Genomic DNA, 23742 nt, shown 5'->3' with positions numbered 1-23742 from the left:
CAGAACACTATTCAACATTCATGAAACAGCAAATGCCTATAATATGTTTGAGTTTACCACATCCTACTATCTGTAATGTGCATGCATGCCTACTGTCAGAGTGTCTGCTATTTTGTCTTTTCTGTAACATGTATGTTATCTAATATTTCTGTTGATTGAACCTTCTCAAATTCTATTCTGAAAGTCCTGGCCGGGAGCTTTGTTGCTCTATACAAAGACAATACAACAAGTATAAATAATGATTATAATAATATCCACAAACAGAGATTTGTAGGTGAACAATTAGGTTTCCTTGACTGTTTTTTTAGCTCTCTACTATTTCAGGTCTTGCTGTTGATTTTTTTCTCAGAACCTACTAAATTAGAATATATTCTGAATTGGTTTTGTAACTAAGGCCCACATGCATCATCCCGGGATTTTGCGAGTTCTAAAGTGCGAAAAATAGCGATTCGCAATTTAGAATTCGCAAAACGGGATGCATGATTATTTTCGGTAAATTTATGCGATTCGGTAAAAATCGCAATTTTTACCGAATCGCATAAATTACCGAAATACAATTTGCGAATTCGCTATTCCCATTGGTTCCTATGGGCCAAAAGGCCCATAGGAAGCAATGGGAAGGCATTAGCAAATTGCGATTTTCACTTTGAAAATCGCAATTTGTTAATGCATTTCATGGGTGCAGGGGGGGGTCCAAAGGACCCCCCCCCTTGCACCCCTGAAATGTATTTTTCGCATCATGTTGCACACACACATGTCCTAAGGACATGTGTGTCCGTAACATGAATGTTTTAAAAATGCATTTTCTGCGTTTTTTACACTTTTTGCAAATTTACCGAGTGGTTCAACCACTCGGTAAATGTATCCCTCTAATTGCGAATTCGCAATTTAAAAAGTAATCATGCATTGCTTTTAAGAAATCGCAAATTTGCGATTTCTTAAAAGCAATCGCAATTTTAGAAATCCCAAAAATGTTGCGATTTCTTAAATTGCTTGATGCATCTCAAAAAGCATTTTTGGAATCGCAAACGGACGATTTTAAGGAATCGCACCGTTTGCGACTCCAAAAATGCTTGATGCATGTGGGCCTAAGTCATTTATGAATTGAAAGACTGTACCATCATAATTTAATGTAATCTATAACAATACCTAACTTGGTTTTGGTTGTAGGATTCAGAAGCAGTGGATATAATGTTAGGAATATCTGCAAGTGGATTGCTCATTTATAAGGACAGACTCCGAATCAATCGGTTTGCTTGGCCAAAAATCCTAAAAATATCCTACAAACGTAACAACTTTTACATCAAAGTCCGTCCTGGAGAGGTAAGCATTTTTACTACAAAATGTACCAAGATTTTATGAATTTCAAATAGAAGCAGAAAGCTCAGATATCAAGCTGTTTGTAGAGACTGCAATATTTCTGTCACACTGGTGAAGCAATATGAGACCACAGCGGTTTTATGAAGAATCTGATGTGGAAGTTTTCTGCAAAATGTGTCTGCTTTGAATATTGTGGCTCCTTTTACTGCTCGTTTAAATTCTGATACCTATGTTTAGTAAATTTCTCTAACATAATAAATGTTTTGTGTTTGTGTGCCTGCTTTACATCTTCAATATGTATATATGGGCTAGACAGAATATATGTTTAGTAAAAAACCTTTACTATCACTTCTAAATTACTGAAAGACTCTAACACACCCCTCCAACATGTACCAAGGTAGAAGGATTTGTTTCATTTAAATGTTTTCGCCCACAATCTTGTATGAAATTTGCACTCACTTTAACCTCACAGATATAATGTTAGGGGGCAAAATATTTCAGTATTTCTAATCTGCACTTTACTGTTGCTGAAGACGTCGTCTCCACACATAATATCTAGGTAGTAAATATTTTGTGTGAAGTAATGTATTTCTATGGAACCAGTGCACACGCAGTAGAGCGCAAGCTGATTCTAATACAATTTCTTTCCTGTCTGTAAGTCTTTTTTATGTAACTTTTTATTGATTCTATTTAAATTACATTATTAGTCACAGAAAATTTCAACTTCTCAGAAAGGTTCCGTCAATTTTAATGTTTGCTTTAGATGTACTTAGGACTAGTATACCTTCTGCAGCTTAGGTGCTTTAACTCTTCCATTGTCTTGCATCAGTAAGTCGATTCCACATGGTGTTTGTTTCTGACTCTAGCCATATTCTAATATGGTCCCTTCAAAGGCCGCATATTTTTTTTTAACTTTCGAAGCCAATCTCTTCGCTCGTAGGTAATTTATTAAGCTTCCATACAAATGTACATCCCTTTCCTCCACTGCTCAAGTGTAGGTGTGGTCTGGGTTCCCCAGTGTCTCATTATGTCGATTTTAGCCACCATGCATCGATGGAGCAGAGCATTGCCTGTATCCATCTAGTGAGCCTATTGTCCCCTGGAGCCAGAAGGACAGCCTGTTTAGGTGCGAGTCTAACGTTTTCTCCCATAATTTCTTTTTTAGTTCAAAATAAGTTTATTAATAGTAGTGCAAGGAAGGAATACAAAATATAAGTAAAGAGTTATGAGGAAAAACAATAAGGGAAGGGAAGGAAGGGAAATCACAAAAATGATAATCAAAATACATTGCAGAGTGAAATGAGCAGTAGGAAATATAATAAACTAATCATGGGTATCAGGAAGTATAAAGGAAGGGTACAGTAATTATACAATAAAAGCAAATGCAATTATAATTATGCAGTTAAAACATCTTAGCAGAACATAAGGAATGAGAAAGGGCATCAAGGGGGCTTGGAAACCTCCTGCTGATCAGGTCGTGGACGAAAGGAGCGAGTTGTACAATTATCTAAATACAGCGTAACAGAAAGCCATAAATCAGCACGCTTAGCTGCCAACTGGGCAGGAAAAACAAAAGCAGTATCAAGTCTATGATTATGACAAACATTATACCACCATGCTTTGAAAGTGATAGTAGACGAAGACTTCCAATTAATAGTAATTTGTTGAAATGCAACAGCCAATAATAAATCAACAATACAAACATTAAGATCAATCTTGTCCCAACAAGGGGAAAGATTTCCCAAAAAGATATGGGATGGGGAAAATGGAATACTAGTACAAAAAATAACACTGATTTGTGCCCAAACTTGTAACCAGAAGGCGCGTACCTTCTTGCAGAGGAACAGCATATGAAATAAAGTGGCATTAGGTAAAGAGCAAGACCAACATGTATCTGATGTGACAGGGAAACGTTTGTGAGGGGTAGAAGGAGTGTGTAACAAGCGATTATATATAAAAAAAATATAGATTGCGTTAAAGATGCAGCTCTAGAAGTTTTACAAATCTTTGTCTAAATCTTGTCCCAAAGAGAGATTGGCCATGATATGGAAAAATCATTCTCCTGATTCTCCTCCACCTTGGATTTGGGTCTGGGAAGTGTATGTGCATGAAGGTGTTTATAAATGACAGAGACTTTGGGAAGGGTTTGTAATATAGAATGAAGGTGAATGATGGGATCGGGTGAGATGGAAGAAGGGATAGACTTGGAAAGTCTATTGTAAGTATCCATGACCGATACCTTAAGGAGGAGGTATTTGGGAGCAAAAGAGAGGGGTAAATCAAAAGTGGAACAAAGAATGTGGAAAGGCAAAAAGGTAGATTGTGAGAATAACTGTGATATCCAAAGCAGACCGTTGGATCTCCAAGATTTCCAATAAAAAGGCTTACCCAGGAGTAGAAGGTATTTATTGTGCCAAATAGTGGATGAAAGGAAATCGGCAATACTTACAGGAGGGGGAGGTTTGGAGGATAAGAGGAGTTTGAGAGTGAATTTATGGATAGGAGTAAGAATTGAAGAGGGTTTGCGTGAAAAGGAGATAAACTCAGCGAAGGAGAAAGGGGAAAGGAAAAGGTGTTCAACCTTAGTCCACAGAGGGCAAGGGGAGTCTGGATCTTGTAGCCAAAAGGAAGATTGACGCAACAAGAAAGCCTTGTGATAGGCCGGGAAATCCGGAAAATTAACTCCACCTTCGGAAGCGGGACGAATAGGTTTAGCAAGAGACATTCTGGGTTTATTATTATGCCATAAAAAGGAAGATAAGACTAAGTTAATTTTCTCAAAAAACTTAGCTGGAATAGAAATGTGAATATTGGAAAGGGTGTAAAGAGCAATAGGGGAAAGCATCATTTTAATAGTATCTAAGCGACCCCACCAAGACCGGTAGAGAGGATGCCACTTAGCTGTGAGGTCGGATAATTTCTGAATGCATTTAGTAAGACAAAGGGAAACAGTATCCGGGATGGAAGCAGTGATATGCAATCCTAAATACTTAATATGGGAAGAGCTCCAGGTGAAATTGGAGGTGCTGAAATCAGGTTTAAAGGTGAATTTTGTCAAAGGCAGGATTTCACATTTATCATGGTTGAGTTTATAACCAGAAATTGAGGAATAGGTCTTTACTTTTTAAGAAAAAGCGGGGACGGAGACCGTAGGGTTTGAGATGAAAACTAATATATTATCTGCATAGGCAACTAATTTAATGGAAAGATCCCTTGTCTGAAAGCCGTGGATATTGGGATTTTGGCGTAGTCTGGATAAAAAGGGTTCTAAAGCAAGGTTGAAAAGAAAAGGTGAGAGGGGACATCCTTGGCGAACACCTCTACCAAGGTCACAATAAGGAGAAATGTGGCCATTAGCATAAACTGCAGCTCGTGGACGAGGAATACAATAGTGAGATCAGGGAAGTGAATTTAGGGCCAAACCCAAACCATCCAAGAGTATGAAAGAGGTAGGGCCACTCAACCCTATCAAACGCTTTCTCAGCGTCCAGGGCTATTGCCGCAAGAGGATGTTGGAGATGGGAAGATTTTGTTAATATGTTAAATAAGAGTCTGGTATTGTCAGTAATGTAACGACCTTTCACAAAGCCTGATTGTTCGTCACCTAAGAGGTCAGGAAGCAAATGATCCAATCTTATCGCTAATTATTTGGCAAAGATTTTATAGTCAATTTTAACCAGGGAGATGGGTCTGTAGTTTTTACAATATTGGACATCTCTTCCGGGTTTGGGTATTAAACAAATATGTGCATCTGAAAAGGTGCCAGAGGAAGTACCTAATTCAGTAAAAGAGTGCAGAAGGGAATGGAGCTTTGGAATCAATAATTTGGAGAAGTGGAGATAAAACTCAACGGTAAAACCATCCGGGCCAGGGGCTTTGTTAAGTTTAAGACGTTGGAGGGCAGTAAGCAATTCTTTCTGTGAGATGTCAGATTCTAAGGAGGAAAGATCAGGAGGGGAAGGTGTAGGTGTTTGAATGGTGGAGAAAAAGTAAGTGAGAGACTGAGGAGAAGATTGGGTGTCAGAAGTATATAAGGTCTCGTAGAAGTGGGAAAAAGTAGCAAGAATATCAGCATCCTTATATTGTAAGTGTGCATTAGTATCATAAACCGATTCAATATTCACCTTATTATGCTTGACCTTTAAGTAATTAGCAAGGATTTTCCCAGCTTTATTCCTACCACCATAAAACTTGACACTTGACTTAAGCAAATACAAAGAAGCATCTTCAGTAGACTTTTCATTCAATTTAATCTTAGCAGCGACCAAAGCTGTCAGACTATCTGAGGAGTGTGAAGTGAAATAGGCGTGTTCCAATCGCTTAATGTTATGAAGGAGGGATTTAGTGAATTGGCGAGCAATCTTGCGTTTTTTAGCGACAAAATTAATAATGAAGTCGCATGAAGCTGCTTTAAAAGCATCCCAGAGATTGTGTTTTGAAACGGGTGGGACATCATTGAAAAGAAAAAAATCATCAAAAAAGGTGGAGAAGGAAGTGGAAAACTTGGGATCCAAAAGGAGGGCATTATTAAAACCCCATCTTCTAGGTCCATCAACTTTAGGGATAACCTCAAGGCTGACTACTACAGGGGCATGATCGGAGAGCAATATCGGACCAATTTCCGCCGCAGTGAGCGTTTGAGCAAGATCATGGGAAACAAAAATATAGTCAAGTCGTGATTGGGAACGGTGATGGGGTGAGTAAAAAGTAAACTCTTGCAAAGTCGGGTTACATAAACGCCACAAGCTTATGTTGGGAAATAGCTTGAGTAAAAAGTTTATGTAGTTTTGTGGGAACATATGTGGCATCAGACTTCCTATCCAAAAAAAGATCAAGAGGGTGATTGCAGTCTCCTGCAAGGATGAAATTATCATCCATGAATTGGGTAATGCGTGGAGAAAACTCAGCCCAAAAAAGGGGTTCACCGTTTGTGGGACCATAAACATTAAGAAGAGAGATTAGAAAACCTCTAAGCGACAGTCTGACATGTGTCCATCTGCCATTAGTGTCTGATTCTTGGGAAATGACTGTGAAGGGGAGCGACCTGCGACATAGAATAGCAACACCATTGCGCTTACCATCACCTTGTGAGTAGAAGACTTCACCCACCCAACCTCTTTTAAGCTTATCAGATTCTATGTCAGAAAGGTGAGTTTCTTGAAGGAATGCAATGTCAACATTTAGTTTAGCTAAATGAGATAAAATGCGCTGTCGTTTAATTGGGGAATTAATACCCTTAACATTCCAGGAAGTTATGTTCAAAGACATAATTTGTACATTAGATCAACAAATTTGTTAAATAAGAAATCCATAAAGAAATCAATAAAAATGAGTAAATCAAGAGAGAAAAAAGAAGTGATTAGAAGTGCGAGAAGGAAGAGGAAAGTGAGTTGAACGAGAAGAAAACAGTGTGCATTGAAGGCATATGTAATAATAGGAGAAAAACCCAAGATTAAGAAGGAAGAAGTAGAAGAAAGACAAGCAATATAGAAGAAGAAAGGAGAAAGAAAAAAGGGATTAGCAAAAATGAAAGAACTGGTAAGGAGAAAAAGCAGCGGGAAGAATAGCAGGGAATCCAAAAGAAGGGAAAGGAATAACAAAGAGGGGTAAAGGGAAAACATACCTACAAAAGGAGAAAACAAGAATGGAGCTGGGGGGAAGGGGCCACCTAGGCAAGGCGACAAAACCGTGCTCGACCGAGCAGATAACCGGGGAGACATCATCAAACAGGGAAGGAACCTGTGGAGACAAAACAAGGAAATACTGAGACCAATTACACATGGAGAGACCAAAGAAAAAGGAGTATTCAACAACAATATAATAAAAGGAGAATAAAAGGAGAATGACAAGCAAGGGAACAAAACGAGGAAAAAAGGGGAAACCTGGTCAGGACAAGAGCATCAGAAGGAACATAAGGATGCAGAAAATCTGCTCAACCAGGCTGGGATGAAGAAGGCCCAGAAGAGTCCATGGCGGTAGACTTGTTTGCATTGATGAAACTCTGTAGACGTACTGGATCTTCATACGAAGTCTTTTTGTTATTGTAGGTGACTTTGAATAAGCAAGGATGGTACAGCCCATATCTAGCTCCCATGGAACGAAGAACATCTCTCATGCCTAGGAAGGCCTTCCGTTGATTAGCAGTCGCTTTAGCATAGTCCTGAGCGAAAAACAAAGGTGAACCAGACCATGATAATTTTGGTGAAGCCTTAGCTGCCGCAAGAACCTTCAAGAGGTCAGTGTATTCCAAAAAATAGAGAATAACACCTCTTGGACGCTGCGACATGGAAGCAGATGTAGGCAGGCGACCTACTCGATGAGCACCTTGAATATTAAGAGATGTGCCTTCCGGTAGATGAAGCAGTTTAGGAAGGAAGGACCTAATGAAGGTGACTGAGTCCGAACCCTCAAGGCCCTCCACCAGACCGTAAATGCGAAGGTTATTCCGCCTGTTCCTGTTTCCCAATTCCTCCACCTGCTTCTGGAGGGCGCCAACCTGTGAGTTTAGGTGAGAAACCGTGGTATGGGTTTCTTGGAACGAAGCAACAGATTGCTCAACAGAGGAGACTCAGGTTTCAATTTGCGACCAATTGTCCGTAAGAGCCTGGAGCTTAACGTTGGTTTCCTCCATGAAAGGACGCAAGGTCCCAATTTCCTCTAAGAAAGGGTGGAAAGATCTTATTTCTTCCAGCAAAAGTTCTATAGAGACAGGCGTAGACGATTTAAGAGGTGATGGAGGGTCTTTTTTGAGCCTCTTGGTAGTGGTCTTCCCTGGTGCTGGCTGGGAGGGATCCATGGCAGTGTCGGAACTTGATGAAGTGAGAGAATCCTCTAGTTTAGAAAAAGCTGAAAATACTTTTGAGTTCTTCACGAAGGCTATTTTCGTTGTGGCTTTGGAGGTTGAGCGCGACATAGAGCTCAGGCATTCCACATAAAAAATATGAGACGGTATCCACCTACTCAATGCACATCACTGTCATAACAGAAGGGACCTCAGCACAAGGAGGTGTGTAAGCACACGGAGTGTAGTATAGAGAAATAGTCCAAGAAGGCAATCTTGATGACAATAAGCCTTAGTTCAGGAAAGCGCAAGGTGAAATTGAGTACTTTGAAAAAGACGCATTTAGAGTTCAGTACAGCAACTGTAGTATCCAAAACAACAATGTGGAACGACAGGTAGAGAAGAAGCAATAATTAATCTTGTGTGCCACTATCAGAATAGGATAGGCGAGTATCCGTGAAGAGATAAGATAGTGATGAAAACACAGGGCGGCAGCCTTCTGATGCAATGTTATGGTAGGAAGTCAGGATGCAAGGGTTAATGACACCGCTCGCTCACATAGCTGGTAAAGCTGAGGTAAAAGAGGTGTCATAGCAAAGAGGTGACAGCTTGTTGTCAGACAGGGTAGTAATCACCCATAAAGTGGAAACTTGTTGGTAATATATAGCTGCAACCTTATGTAGAAAGGGCTGTCTGCATCAAAATTAGGCAATTCCATACCACAATAGCGAAGTAAAGAAGCAAAATGCCATGAGCATCACAAAATGGCGGTCGAGGAGGAGGAATAATGCAGCAGTATTTCGTGGTTCAATTTAAAAAGAGAGAAAAAAAACGGAGGAAAGACTTGAAGGCAGTGAAAAAATAAACAAATACATTGTTTAGCAGTGTCAGGGGGCAAGCGGCGGCAGCTACGCAAAAGGTTCCACACGGGACCGGCAAGAGTCTAAGGTACGCGGCATTAGAAAATGGCGGCCGCAACAGTACCTGAGGGAGAGCTGCCGTCAAATTGCGAGTACACCGCTTCAGGGCATTTTAACGCAAAGCCGGCGGTCGCGACGGCAACAGGCAACAATCCGCCGCTGAATTGTGGTCGTCCAGCAGGATGAAACGGGCTCCAAACGGTGAGTCTCCCGATCCCTGACGGAGCCTCACACGGGCGCCGACATCGCCAACTGGTGCCAAGCCACGCCCCTTCTCCCATAATTTCTGATCTCTCCTTTTATATCTGCGATCAGGTCATTTGCATTGGGCTCCATACCCAGAGCCCAAGTATGAAAGTGTCTGATAGAGACTACTAGTCACAGATTCCTTAACATAGAATTACTACCAGGCGGAAGACTGGATCCTGAAAATTTTCTTTTCCATAGCATCTCTGCGCGCCGGGGGGGGGGGGGGGCTGTACCACGTGACTCCGCCCTGATGTCGTCTGCGGGCGTGATGTCCACAAGGTCACATAAGACCCACCCTGGCACACCAATGTCAGTTTTTCTCTTTTCCGCGTGCAACGCGGATCTGGATCATATCCTGGCCTGTTTTCAGGCCTTCTTTTCACGCTTTGTGTTGAGTAACAGTGTGCGAATGCCTTCGGGCTTCAAGATGCTTACTTCTTGTGCACGTCAGATGTCGGCGACGTACCCTCACCCTATCTGTATGTGGTGTTTGGGCGAGCACCATGACTCTATGGACTGTGACCCTTGTCAGCACCTCAAATCAAAGTCCCGGAGGGAGCATCGGATGAAATTGCTATCGGCCTACTTGTCCAGGTCAGTGCCGTCCCAGCGTTAGTCCCCTACCTCAGGAGCCGCCGATTCAGACTGCGGCATCGCCCTTCACCATGGCCCCAAGGGCGTCGCTCGCCAGCTGGTACGTCCTGCAGCTTGTCTCCGAGGCCCTGTCCTCGTTCGGCAGCAGGCGCCGGTTCCCCTCGGGACGTGCACCCTCGCCTGTCGCCACCATACCCGCCGTTCCCTGGCATTGGGGCGACTAGGGCCCAGATGAAAGCCTACACTGTGGCTCTGCAGGCTTCTTTGCCCCCCCCCTCCTCCACCTCCTGAGACGTCCGAGGATCCCTTGCCTCGCTCGGGGCCTTCCGCGGAGTCGCCGGCGGCTTCGTCCCCGGCGCCGAAGGGTTCAGCTTCAGTTGTAGGAGGGTGGTGTTGTCTAGGTGCGGTTCTGCGGGGCTCCCTTCTTTGATCCACAGCGTCCCTGCTTTGCCGCAAATCCATACAGGGCTCCCTGTGGCGTCGCAGGAGATCACCGGGACTCAGGCCTCGTCCCTCGATCCTCTGAGCATGTGGCTGCCTGGTCCGAGGCCGAGCCGGCGTTTTTTCGGCACCAATAGCTTTCTTCCCCGGTCCTGGCGGTGCTGCAGGTTAAGGCCGGGTCCTGCGGTGCTTTCCAGAGTCCCTTTCGGTCCTCTACGCAGTCGGCTGCCTCGCGTGAGGTCTAACTGGCACCTTTTCGGCGCCGTACCTTAGCCAAACCGGCTCCGACACAGCCCCATTCTCCTAGGGAGCACGTGGTGGTGGAGGTCGACTCAGCGCCGCCGATTTCCACTCCGGTGCCAATTGACGTTGAGCTGGCGCCTGTGGCGGACTTCACGGCGCCGTTCTGCGTCGGGTCCTCGACTCGTCTCCAGAGGTTCCTTCCTCTCTGGAGGTTCGTCCTCTCCTGGTCTCTTCTTCTCTGGAGACGAGACGCCGCGTTGTTGCTTTTTCACCGGCATCTTCTAGGGAGGGCTCCTCGCTGTCCCTGCGGCCTCAACCCTCGGACCCTCTCTTCTGCAGCTTGAGGTTGGTTGCTCCGTCGGCTTCTCCGCCTTCCCCGGGGGCCCCTCAGGTTCCCCATTCGTCTGTGAATCCCCCACTATTCAGGGGATGGCCGTTTATTCCTCCGGCTGGACTTGGGGACGGGCAGCTTAGTTTACATCCGTTGCCCCAGGAGGAATTGCTTTCTCCCCCTCTGCGCCCTACGGAGGCCAGTGTTGCCTTTGTTCAGGCTATTTCCATGGCCTCTGGCATTTTGCGAATGGGTGACCCAGTCACCTCATTCTCTACGGATCATCTGTTGGAAGTTTTCCACCAGGGCTCTAGTGGACGGGAGCTGCTTCTTCCATTTGAAGCTTCACTCCACAACTCTCTTCTGGGGGCTTGGTGGCGTCCTGCCACAAGTGATTCGGTGCCTCAGCCGCTCCTACACCGCCACCGTCCTGCTCTGCACGACCCAGTCTGCCTTTCCTTCCACCCTTCTACTCAGGGCCCTCTTCTGCTGACTGCTTTTCCTTCCTTGCCTTTGGTGTTGTTTGCCACCCAAGAGGCCCGATGGTTGGATTATTCATGGGGGCGTAACATCTTTGCTTCCTCCAGTGCTGCATTGCGAGCGCTCAACACACTTTGTGTGTTTGCCAGGGCTACCTCCAGCCTGTGGGATTCTGTGGAGTCCCTTCTGTCTCACATCTCCGACGAAGGTACCTGTGCTGATCTACGGTACCATGTGTTAGATGGTCGGGGGTTGGCCGTGTTTATTCTCCGTGCGGCCTTAGATGTTGCTGATGCTCTTGGTCGTGCTATGGCCAGTGCTGTGACTCCATCGCCATGCTTGGTTGCATGATGGTGTTTTTCCTGAAAATATTAGGAAGCGTCTGGTTGACCTGTTCTTCTGTTTAACACCCACGCGGACTCCACCATTCAACGTCTCTTGCGGGGCTCCGTCTCCCTCCCCCTCCGTAAGTTTGGCTTGTTGATCCTCCGGGCTTGATGGGAGGCGTTATCCCACCTTTTTCCTGGAATCTGGTGTTTTGAGTGGCCCGTCTGTATGTTCTGTGTGGTTTGACGTGCCTTCAGGGTCCCTAGGTCGGCCCCTCTCTTCTGCTGACTGCTGGTTCAGCCCCTCTGGCAATGGTGTGTTTTTTGGCTGATTGATAAGCCATCTGTGGTTCTAAAGGCAGGTCCTTATGTTTTTGTTCTCTGATGCAGGATTTTTTTCCCTAAGAGTGGTTCCCATGTTTTCTTTGGGACTTGTCTTACCCTAAGTGGGGTACTTGTAGCTATTGTATAGCTCTGTCCTACTCTGGGAGGGTGTGGACCCTCCCTTGCAGGTTCCTCTCCTTTCCTGGCGCTACTGTATACCGCTGGTGCGGTTTCTTTGCTCTTGTCTGGGCGTAGCTTGCGCTGCTCCAGGTTCTGTTCTTTTCAGTATCCGCTGCATTGCTGGTCCGGCTTTGGCATGCTGTCTGCGGCGTTGTGCTTTGGTGTTTTCGCCTTTTTTTGTCTGGCGTTTCGGCCTGGTCCTCGGTCTGGTGTTCGTGGGGGGATTGGGTTTCCTAATTCTTTTCCTGTGTTCTGGTGGATGGCCTTGTCCGTCCTATGTACTTATCCTGCTCTCTTCTGGCTGGTCCCACTTATTTTCGTGGGTTGGTTTTGTCTGGATCAGCCTCCCTTTTGGGGTTGTTCTAGATTTCCCTGACCTTTGCCTTCGTCTTGCGTTCGGCTTGGTTTGGGTGCTCAGCTTCATGGTACTTGCCAACTGCCGGCTGCACACGTCTGCTCTTCTGGTCTACAGCCTTGGCTTGTGCCCTTGTCTTTTGTTCTGCTGGAGCCTTGCGAGACTACGTCTTTCTTCTCTCGCCTGCCTTTCTTGTCTGAGGAGCCGTTCCAGCCTTGCCTGCTGACTCGAGGCTGAGGCTGGTTCCGCTGTCCTCTTCACTTGTGTACCCTCCTGTGGAGGGCTTTCCTACCTTTCTACCTCTTCTCCTTAGAATTTGGGGTGACAGTTTTCTTCCTTGGTGCTCCTCTGCCGTTGTCTGCCCCTCCGGGGCTTTCTGGTGGAGGTCCCTGGTACTTTGGATGAACTGCGGGTGTCCTTGCTTCCCCTCGTCCTTGCTTCCTTCTGCTTGGTGGGGGCTAGGCCGTCCTTCTTGTCCCCATTGCACATCCCCTGCTGGGGCCCTGTGTTTTTTCCTACTGGGAGGCTCTCTCGCAGGCGCTCCTTCCTTCTGAGTATGGCTAGGGTATCTATTCTATGTAAAGGAATCTGCGGCTAGTAGTCTCTATCAGATGTACAAGTTACTTACCTTTGGTAACGGTGTATCTGGTAGTGACGATTCTAGCCGCAGATTCCTTTACGACCCGCCCTTCCTCCCTGTTCTGCGAGGACCTTCAGCTTAGTCTTCTGCACTCGCCTGCCTCCTGTTTTTTTTTTTCTTATGCGAGTGCTCTCTTTCCCTTCCTCCTTAGTGGGATGCTTGTTCTGTTTGTTTGGTTCACTCCTTCCTTTCTGGTGATTGGTTGGGTGGTCCATGGGTGCTTCTGTGTCCCTTCACCCTGGTCTGCCAGTGTGGGCCTACTCATGCCCTTTTTTATTGCTTGACCTTTTGACTCCTCTGCAGTCCTTTGAGTTGGGGTCTCTTGGTTGTGCTCGACCCTTTGTTTTTTACAGGGAATGTGCCTCTCCGTGGTGGTGTTGTCTTGGGGTAAATTGTCATTACTCTTTTGTTCTGGCCTTGTTGTCCCCCACTGTTATAGGCTGGGATCGCAGGCCTCTTTAGTCTGTTGTGACGTTTTTCACCTGCTTCTGTCCCCTGGGGGGATGTCGTCGTTGCTTGCAGTGTTGCTTCGCGTTAGCTGTACTTTGCTCTTGCCTGCTCTGACTTTCGGTGCCACTGTGCCTGGCACTCTCCCGGATGATGCTGTTTCTCACCATTCGTTTCTTCCCTTTCGGTTTATCTAATTTTTTCACACACTGTTCCCATATTCTCACAGTTTTTAGTTTGTGATGGCTCCGCGTTGTGGTGTGGAAAAGTTCTCCAAAGAAAACTGACGTCAGCGCGCCGGGATGGGGCTTATGTGACCTTGGTGATGTCACGCCCACGGACGACGTCAGGGCAGAGTCACATGGTACTGCCCCCGGTGCGCAGAGATGCTATGGCAAAGAACATTTTCTGGATCCAGTCTTATACCTGGGGATAATTCTACGTTAAGGAATCTGCTGCTAGAATCGTCTCTACCAGATACACCGTTACATCTACAGCATCTGTGCATTTAACACAGGTGGTGGCGTGAGCAAGGCTCCTTCTAAATAGATGAGTCCTGTAGTTGTATTCCATTTGCAGTATTTTAAGTTGAATAATCCTGAAATTGGATCACTGATGACAACCTCCCATGAATGTCTGAGTATTTCGTCCCAGCCTACGTCCTCTAATTGTCCAGTTTCTCTCTGCCATCTCTCTCTAAGATTTTTCAGGTTGTCAAGAGTGTTATTGGTAAGTGGTTCCCAAACTGGGCTGTGGCTCCCTGGGGAGCCGTCAAACTTAGCCAGGGGAGCCGCGCACCATGCATTTAATGTTAAAGGGGTTGTGGGCTTCAGTTAAACTAATTAGACTTAAACGCATGATGTTGATGATTTGTAAGTGACATGCCTAAAGTTGTGAACGTAGTGCTTTATTGATGGCATGTCAAGGCAGATGACCTCCATATTTCACTGGATTCCCACATTCCAACACTCCCAAAGTAAGCAGAAGATTCCGGATTTATTTTGTTAGACTCGTTAATAGTTTCGTTTTTTTCCAAATGCATTTTACACCAGTGCAAGTTATCAAGAAAGTATAGTTATCCTGTCTATTAAGCACACTATGTATTATTAAGTATTGACATTTGTACTTGAATCATAGGTACTTCCAGCACACATTTCTTTCAGTACACAGACATTCTCAGACAGGCCTGCTCGCTCCTTGAGCACAGGGAAGTAAAACACAATTTATGGCATGATGCCAACATTTGGAATCAAGAAAGAGGGACGTTTAATAAAAAAAAGAATCCGTGAATGTATTTTACTTGCATTGATTTGGAGGCAATTTTAGGGAGGAGCGACAAAAATAAAGCTGTATGTGGTTTAAAAAATCGTGAGTCACTCTGCTGAGACAGGTGTGTTGGTACGTATGACATGGGTAGAAATAGAAGTGCATGCAAATATTCTTTAAGCGCAGAAACACTTTGGCAATGGGGCCTACATGCATATGGGTGCTATCTAGCACTGTAAGTGGGATGAAAAAAGTTTGAGAGGGTACTCTAAAAAAGGCATGAGCAAAGTGTAACTAGGAATATTTTATTCGAGGCGCCGCCTTAGTAGTACGAAACACTCTGCGTATATGATTATAATACCTTCATCAGCTTCATCCCAGTAATTTTCAGTGTGAAAAATGTAAGTACTCCCAAGGCCAGGCTTGCATTTCCCCCTCCCCTCCACCCCACCCTCCCAAAAAAGTAACAGTGGGGAGCCACTGGTAATGGCAAATGGGTCAAGGGAGCCGTGGATCGAAAACCTTTTGGTAAACCTCTGGGTAAGCATTTTACAGGTCAGAGAAATTTTCCCCATTGCCCACTTTTTAACCCAAGAGCCTCTTTTCAGCTGGTGTTTCCTCCTGCATATATGTTTAGGCCACATCTATTACTTCTAGTGTGTCATATTCTTAGGTACTGATAGGTCTGATGTAGTTTACATTCCTCCTGGAGGTCCTGAACATATTTTATCTAGTCTGTGCCTGCTATGTCATCAAATTAGGTTTTTCCAATTGTGTCCCAGTTTCTGAAACCTTTCAGATGAGTCACCTTGTTTGTCCCTGAAGGTGCCTCTACACATTGTGTCTTCTGACATTGTGCTACCTCATTGTCATCTTGGCCATTTTTCACACTTCTACCACGTTTTAGGTAACCAGAGGGAGTTCGTTTCATCTTTGTCCTTTATAGAAGTAATGGAGGAAGATTTCCTCTCCATTACCTCCATGCCAATGTCAAATGCTGGGTTCCCTTGTTCTATAAAAGCCCAGTTGTTTGTCACCACTAACTGGAAATCAAATAATTAATATCTAACGTGTAGGAGGGCAATACTTCCCATATATTATGACCTGTACGAGGCGGACACTGATATGCGTATACTTTTCCTGTCCCATTGTAGACATCTCGGTTCTCCTTCCAGTTGCTTAACCCCTTCGCTGCTGAGGCACACTGGAGCTGTGCTTATGACGAGCTGAGCTCGTCATGAAAATGTAGTATTTCAAGCCTTTCAGCACAGGAGGGGAAAAGCCATAGCAGCCAAGGTGTTAAAGAATGAGTCTATAAGGTAGTATGGTGCGTTCTGCATTACATAGACTGCAAATAAATCATTTTAAATAGCACTGCTTATCATAATAATGAAAGCTGCAGTATTTACCAGTACATGGCTCTTCTTTAAAATTACCCACTGCCGACCCCAAGTTTTTTGTAAGGAACCACACCTTGTCCCTCGTTTGCCTGGTCCCCAGATTTCTAAATCCATCTCATCTGACCCTCAATCAGCGAGTGATAGAGTTCTCATCTCGCCTTCTAAAAGTCCTCAATAGCACTGACTTTTGGCAGTTAATCTTGTATCCTAAGCACTGCTGGAACTTCTCAAAGATTTGTGTTGGACAACTCAGGAGGAACGCGTATAGCCAGACATCATCCCTGTAAAATGGTAGATTGTCTTCTCTACCAAACTATTTTCTGAACTGGGTTACTCTTCTGTTCTTGTAGACCCAAAATTCCAGAGGCTCAAAGACAAAAAGAAATAGTGATAGGAGGATCTAAATCTTGTCCTGAAGGGCCTACATTATTCGGAAGAGGTGACTCCATTTAATAGAGACAAAAGCCTTCTCTGTGTCTAAGTACCCTGAGTCAAGCTTAAGGCACATTACATACACAGAGCACCAGCTGGTGGCACTCTGAAAGGTAGAAATGAGCAATGTAAGCACTGTATTAGTCTGACATCTGGTAGCAGAACATGCACTAATTGCCCGTTTAAATTGCACAACTTAGTGCAGCACCCTGCTAATAAAGAGAATGCTACGGAACTAAAGCTACTCTTGATGAATTGCAGGTCCCTGCCAAAACACTACTCTGAAATCAATATTTTACTCAGTGAACAACAGCCTGAGGCACTGTTCCTGGAGAAACATGGCTGCACAAAGATGCAGACACAGACTTGGTACAAGCATTTCCCCCAGGATACAATATACTGAGGAAAGACAGGGTATTTCAGAAGGGAGGAGGGCTGCTATTATCCTTGAAGACCACGTAAAAGGACACTTTGAACCTGATATCATACAGGACTGTGATAGTATGGGCTTTGCACTCACCTTCACCCCCACATGTTCACTATGAGGAATCCTAATTTACAGACCCCCAGGCCCATGTGGAACGTTTATCGAATCCCTTATAGACACTGCGGCAATGAGGGCAAACTTAAACGCTAACTTTACTATTTTAGGAGACCTAACTCTGCATCTGGAGGATCCCGATAAAGACGATGCACTCAGCCTTATACAAAATATGGAGGCCTTACAATTTAACCAGAAAGTCACCAGCCCAACCCATTACAAAGGCCACATACTAGACCCAGTATTTTCAAATATAGATATTTCTATAAACAATCCTTCCCCAGTCTCTTGGTCAAACCATTTTATAATACCAATCATCTTAAATTTTATCAAGGACTTCCACCAACGACCAGCTTACAAGGAGCTGGGACCAGCCGTGGGCAAAATTAGACCCCGAAATCTGGGCTAATACATTAGCAACCACCAACCCCATATGCAATCCCGATCCCAATACAGCCCATGACAATTTCAATGAATGGATCGTAACATCCCTCGACTTCACTATTCCATGCAAATGAGTTCAAAGAGACCCACTAAAAAAAGACTACCATGATATACACCTAAAATGCGAGAAGTTAAGCAAAAATGTAAAAGACTAGAGAGGGCATGGAGGAGGGATTACTGCCCAGAGAAAAAACAAAATTATAGAGAAGCGATAAAAATGTATCAGACAGAAACCAAGAGATCTCAGGCTCAATACTATGAGGAAAAAATGTATTTGGCAGCCAACGCCCCTAGGGAAATTGCCAGAATAGCAAAAAATCTATCACTTTGTCCCCAACCAGATAGGTCTGCAGAATTAGCCCCTCAGAAATGTAATGTAAGGAATTGGCACAAATTTTTAACAACAAAATCTTTGACATATATAATGCATTCCCACCACCTCAGCAGTCAGAAAGCTTTAGTACCAAAGAGGAAAGTATTATGGAGGGTTCGAATTATCTGGGCGACCTCCCATTTCTGGATATGATTACCCTCTCCAAACTTTTCACGGAAATCAAATCGGGATCCCCCTGTGATCCAGCACCAGCGCACCTGCTGTATAAGGTTAAGGAGGCTATACTACCTGTACTACTGGAAATCCTCAACTTGTCCTTAACTACTGTGGAGAAGTGTGGCTCAATGGTGGAGAAGTGTGGCTCAATGATTAGAGCGGCAGACCCTGATGCAGAGGTCTAGCCCGGGACTTGGGTTCAATTCCCCGCCTCGGCGGGTCTTGGGCTCAAAATTCCACGGACCTGATAATTCTCCCCTCGGTGCCTATTCCAATCATGGAGTCCCACTCTGCAACTCTGGGCAATAGCTTGCTTAATCTCCACAATGGCCCCCACAACGCTAAGGATGCCTGGCCTCCACCTTGGGGGTGCCCAGGAGTGGACGCCTCACAGGGAAAGCCAGGATGGGTTCCACAGCGGTATTCGTACAAGCGCCTTGAGACCCTTGCAGGTCAGTAGTGCGCTATACAAGTATCAATTTACTTTTTTTTACTGTGATAGTACCACTGAGTTGGAAACACGCCATGGTTAAAGCACTCCTAAAAAGCCCAACCTCAATCCAGAAACCTGGAGCAACTACCGTCGGTATCCCTACTCCCCATGGTCAGAATTTTTTTTAGAAAAACACGTAAATAGACCCTCAATAACTACCTTGAATCCCATGAGATTCTACACATCTCCCAGACAGGCTTCCGCCCCTACCATGGCACAGAAACAGCACTTCTAACAGTATTGGAAGAATCTAGGCAAGTCCTTGATCTGGGAGGCACAGTGGCAATCATCCTGCTTGATTTAAGTGCTGCATTTGACACTGTAAATCATGGCATTCTACTAGATAGACTCAAAGAGGTGGGAGTGGCAGGCAAGGTTTTCTCCTCGCTAAGTCCTTCTTAACAGACAGAACATTCCAAGTATTTGAAGGCAGTCACACCTCAAGAAAGATCCCACTCACCTGTGGGGTCCCACAGGGTTCTTCGCTGAGCTCCACTCTTTTTAATGTGCACCTGAGACTCCTAGCCGAGCTAGTCCTCTCGTACAGGGCCCGGATAGTGACATACGCTGACGATACCCAACTGGTGGTAGCCCTCAACCACCTTCAGAGGAGCGCAGCCGACCTTGAAACATGTCTAGAAAGGTGGCCACCTGGATGGATAAACCATACCTCAAGCTTAATGGGGATAAGACTGAACTAATAATCCTTGGCAAAACAGCAAGCAGCCCCTCCGACATAAACTGGCTGAACTGCCTGGGCCCAGCCCCAATACCCAAAGACAGGATCAAAAGCCTAGGAATCTGGCTGCACAGGTCACTCAAACTTGACCACCAAGAAGTACAAGGAGCGGCCACATGCTTCGGAATCCTAAGGCAACTAAGGAAAATGTTACCATTACTCCCAGAAACAGCACGCAGGACTATGGTACAAGCACTGATACTCCCCCATCTGGACTATTGTAATTCACTATACCAGGGCACTCCGAACGCCACAACAAGAAAACTTAAAGTAGTGCAGAACTGTGCGGCCAGACTACCACATAACACCCCCAGAAAACACTCGGTTAAACCAGCATTGAAGGCATTGCACTGGCTGCCCATCGCAGAAAGCATAATGTTTAAATGACTCTGCATTGCGCATAAGACCCTCTGGGGCACAGGCCCCAAAATTAACTGCTCCCCTTGGTCCTTTCACCGACCCCTGCGCAACCTGAAATTGGCCAACCTGCTCCAAGCTAAGGTACCAAAAATCCTGAGAGTACGCTCAGGTGGACGTATGTTCTCGTACAATGCATCCATTCTATGGAACTCACTCCCTCTACAGCTTAGATCTACAACCCACCACTTTACATTCAGGAAACAACTAAAAACGTGGCTGTTCCAGAAATTGCAGTAAGACCGATCAAGGCTTGTGTTTGTAACCAGTGCTGGGATGCCTAAGGGTAGCCTTGCGCTCTATCAAGAACCAATTAATAATAATACAGGATGGCTTTGGCATCATCTTCCTCTCCCTATTTTTCTGTCCATCTCTGCACCATTTTCAGGTTTAGTGTGGTAGATTTATTCAGGAAAATCCTTTTTTGATCTGTGTGTATCAGGTGCAGTATTCCTCAGTTAAAACTATTTACTAGATATTGGTCGGTCAAGGAACACCCGTTCCCTGGATTCCCCTCCTTCCAAATCTCAAATATTGTTACATTTTGAGCTTGTTAGGAAGTTGCCCAGTTTACCTAACTTCATCAAACATGTCTAGAAACAATGTCCCCAGCAGTGAGGTGAATTTCTCTACTAGTTTACCCTGAATGCCATTGGGGCCCCTGGGACCTGCCTGCCAACAGCTGTTTTACCACCGTCTCCAATATGCCTGTGATGCTATGACGGTCTTGATCTGCAGCCATATGACCTGCTAGTGTTGGGGTCATGACCTACTGCATTGCATCTTGTACTACAGGATCAGCCTCCTTTTTCTTGTCACTCTACATATACTTGTTTTACCTTGCAAAGGTCTGGGCGATGCCATCATTCTTCCTTACTTTCTCCCAGTCTTCAGTTTTCACGTTCTCCAACCACCTCACCCTGTCCTGCCTTCTAATGAGGCTGGCCAACAGCTTGCCGACTTTGTTACTTTCTTTGTATGCAGACAAAGCTTTTTTTTGCCTTCCAGTTCACTAAGGCTTTGTATTCTACCCTCATGCAGTCCAGCTGCCTTTGGGTTATGGAGTTCTGCTGACTTAGAACTTAGCTTTAGTTCTCAAGCATTTCATCCTCCATATTATTCACTGTCTCTCAGAATTGGGCTTGTGTACTTGTGTTATTGCCTGTTACCTGATGATGGATTTACATCTCTCCCAAAGAGTTTCCACTCTACTTTTCCCGAATTTTCTGCAATGAAATGTTTAATATTCTCTCTGAATGACCCCACTATTTTCCCAACCTGAAGGTCTCATTCGCTCAATCTCCAGAGTCCCTTCCCTCGATATGACTCCTTTTGCAAGTTATAGTGTGACTGAATGGTGTAATATCCTTCTGACCTTGTAGTCTACATGGGGAAACAGCCTTTACCACACAACCATTACCAAGCAGGCCTAATGCCAAGCAGGGCCTTTACCGTGCAGGTCAGTAAGTTTAAAAAAAGGAACATTCTTTTTAGGTTATTTTAAAAAAATTACTTGTTGCGGGTAGAGGTAAGGGTAATTTTTTTGTGTTATGTGCTGGGTAGGGGGAAAGCAGGGTAACATTGATTTGACTGTTTAGGTGTGGGAATAGCTTAAGATATTATCCCCATACCTAACTGTAACAACACTTTCACCATTGTTTTTTTCAGTGAATTTCTCTCTCCAACCCCCAGCATACTGTCAAAGGCTGTGCTGAGTGTGTGGTTGGCTTGCCCGAGGGGAAACCCTCCCAATTTTATTTTTAATTGTTATTCGATCCTGCAGTACCCTTGCAAAAGTAGTCCTTTTGGATTGCGGCAACAAACATGTTTTTTTATATTGGCTCCAACACAAGGTCCATTGGGTCAGGGTACTCCTATCCTGCCGCCTTTATGTTTTTTTATTTGCAGAACATGGGAACCGAGTCTTTGTGTCCTGTGATGGCACCCGCAACATTTCTCTTCATGTTGTGTCCAACAATCAAGGCACCAGTTTCCACTGGACCTTCTCGCTCCCACAATAGCGAAGCGGCTGATGAGGGGGTGGGGGAGGGGTGGGAGCTCCTTTTACCAATCATATCACTCTTTTTTTTAAAGTTGCGTGCCCATGTTATTCCTGCAGGAGCCCAGCGAACCTGTCCAAATATCTATACATTTTTAAACTTAAATTCTCAAACCTACTTAAGTGGATTTACACCAAAATCACAAAAAGTATGCTTTCTTGGTAAAGATCTAGCTTTCTGTGAAATTTGGTGAAATTCCATCAGCCGTGTCGGTTAAAAAATCCACAAGGAATTTGCATGGGAAAATTGTTTTATAAAACCACTCCCTTTTTCTCGCCCCCTGCTTGACGGATCAGCCGGAAACTTTCCAGGATGGGGCTGACGTGGATGACATTTTATGGAACGTTTAGGAAAGATTCGTCAAACAGCACCAAAGTTATTAGCAAAATAAAAAATCCTTTTACTGTTGTAACTAGGTCCTGACTGTAACTATACAGTGGCAACTACTACTGTGTAAAGAACATATCAAAACAATGCACTTTCAGGCAAAAATGTTGGATAAAGGTTCACCATGTAATTCCAGCCACGCATAATGTCATACATCCAGTCGGCATGTACTGCGCGAGGTAGTTTCACACCTGTGATGAACATGTAGTTGATCCTGGAATACTTGTTTTGTGCCCCTGATTATTGGGAGTGCTGTGAGTCGTGAGGTTTTATCTTTGTCTGCATGTCAATCCATATCTACACTTAGCAAAATTCTTGAACGTGTCTCCCTTCCATCTCCATTATACCTGAACTTTCCATTCCTTTGTTAAAATCTCCTGGTATAATGTGCATTGAGTCCAGTTTGTCCAGGTGTACCTGTTCCACTTCATTGAACACCTTGTGCTGGAGTGTTGGCGGGGCAAGCACTCTTACAAATGTGAATGTTTGACATCCTCAAGTCACTGTCATGCCTGCCTGTGTGACTCCCATTTGGGTCTTCCCTTTTTTCCAGTAACCTGAAGGGTAGGCTCTCTGGGTTTTCCATACTACCACTCTTATTATGCCTCTTGTTGATCCTGCTGATGCGATCAGTTTGTGTTTCCCTTTGGACTAGTGACTACACAGATACTCACCATATGTGTCTCTGGGTTGTTGCAGCAGATATTGTCCAGCCATCCCACATTTAATCCTGTCTTCAGGATCATTTACAGTTAATGTCAGGGACTGTATGTGTCCCCTTTATCTTTATTTTGTCTAACATGATTGCCCACGTATGTGTGTGTGGTGGCAAGTGTGTGTTGTGGCAAGATTGGATGCCCAGCTGCTCTATTTCATGATGTGTGGTCCAAACTTGATATTCTGCATCTGCTTGTGTGGACTTTCTGTTGAACTATATACCAAACTTTCTGTTAACAGTTAACTTACCCCTGCATATCCTTCACCCTACCCTTCCAGCCGGGGGATGCAAAATTGATCCTTCCTGCCCCCTGGAAGAGTCTTCACACCATACCCCTGCCCGCCCCGTAAATCCAACTATGTAGCTTTAGTTTGCTGTAGCCTTCCCTCTACCTCCCTTCATTCGCTTGTTGTTCCTTGGCCCTGAAACTTGTTTGATCAGGTATCTTTGTGATATTGTGGTGATAGATCTTTTATTTATCCATTTGCCAGTCACCCCCCTTCCCACCACGCACCCCTCCAAATCAGGCAAATCTTGTGGTCTCTCTTTAGCTTTAGGAATCTTTTCCCCCTGCAAAAATTAATGTGCTTTCATACAGGGCATTTGTTTATTATTATTAATTATTGAGGCATCGTTGTTAATTATAAACAGAATACGGGGATTA

General features: G+C 44.7%; 1 protein-coding gene across 15 annotated transcripts in view; it reads left to right on the top strand.

Moving 5' to 3' along the window:
• Positions 1–23742, top strand: part of LOC147708315 (protein 4.1-like) — a 1681744-nt gene that overhangs the window by 1166858 nt on the left and 491144 nt on the right. For all 15 annotated transcript variants that reach the window (XM_086927035.1, XM_086927031.1, XM_086927029.1 and 12 more), the window contains one exon: positions 1171–1323. In XM_086927035.1, coding sequence (XP_086783161.1) covers positions 1171–1323 — 153 coding nt within the window. The remainder of the gene's footprint in view (positions 1–1170; positions 1324–23742) is intronic.

Source organism: Lissotriton vulgaris, chromosome 6 (assembly GCF_964263255.1).
Source record: "Lissotriton vulgaris chromosome 6, aLisVul1.2, whole genome shotgun sequence".
Taxonomy (NCBI): domain Eukaryota; kingdom Metazoa; phylum Chordata; class Amphibia; order Caudata; family Salamandridae; genus Lissotriton; species Lissotriton vulgaris.
This window is presented reverse-complemented; position numbering and strand designations above follow the sequence as displayed.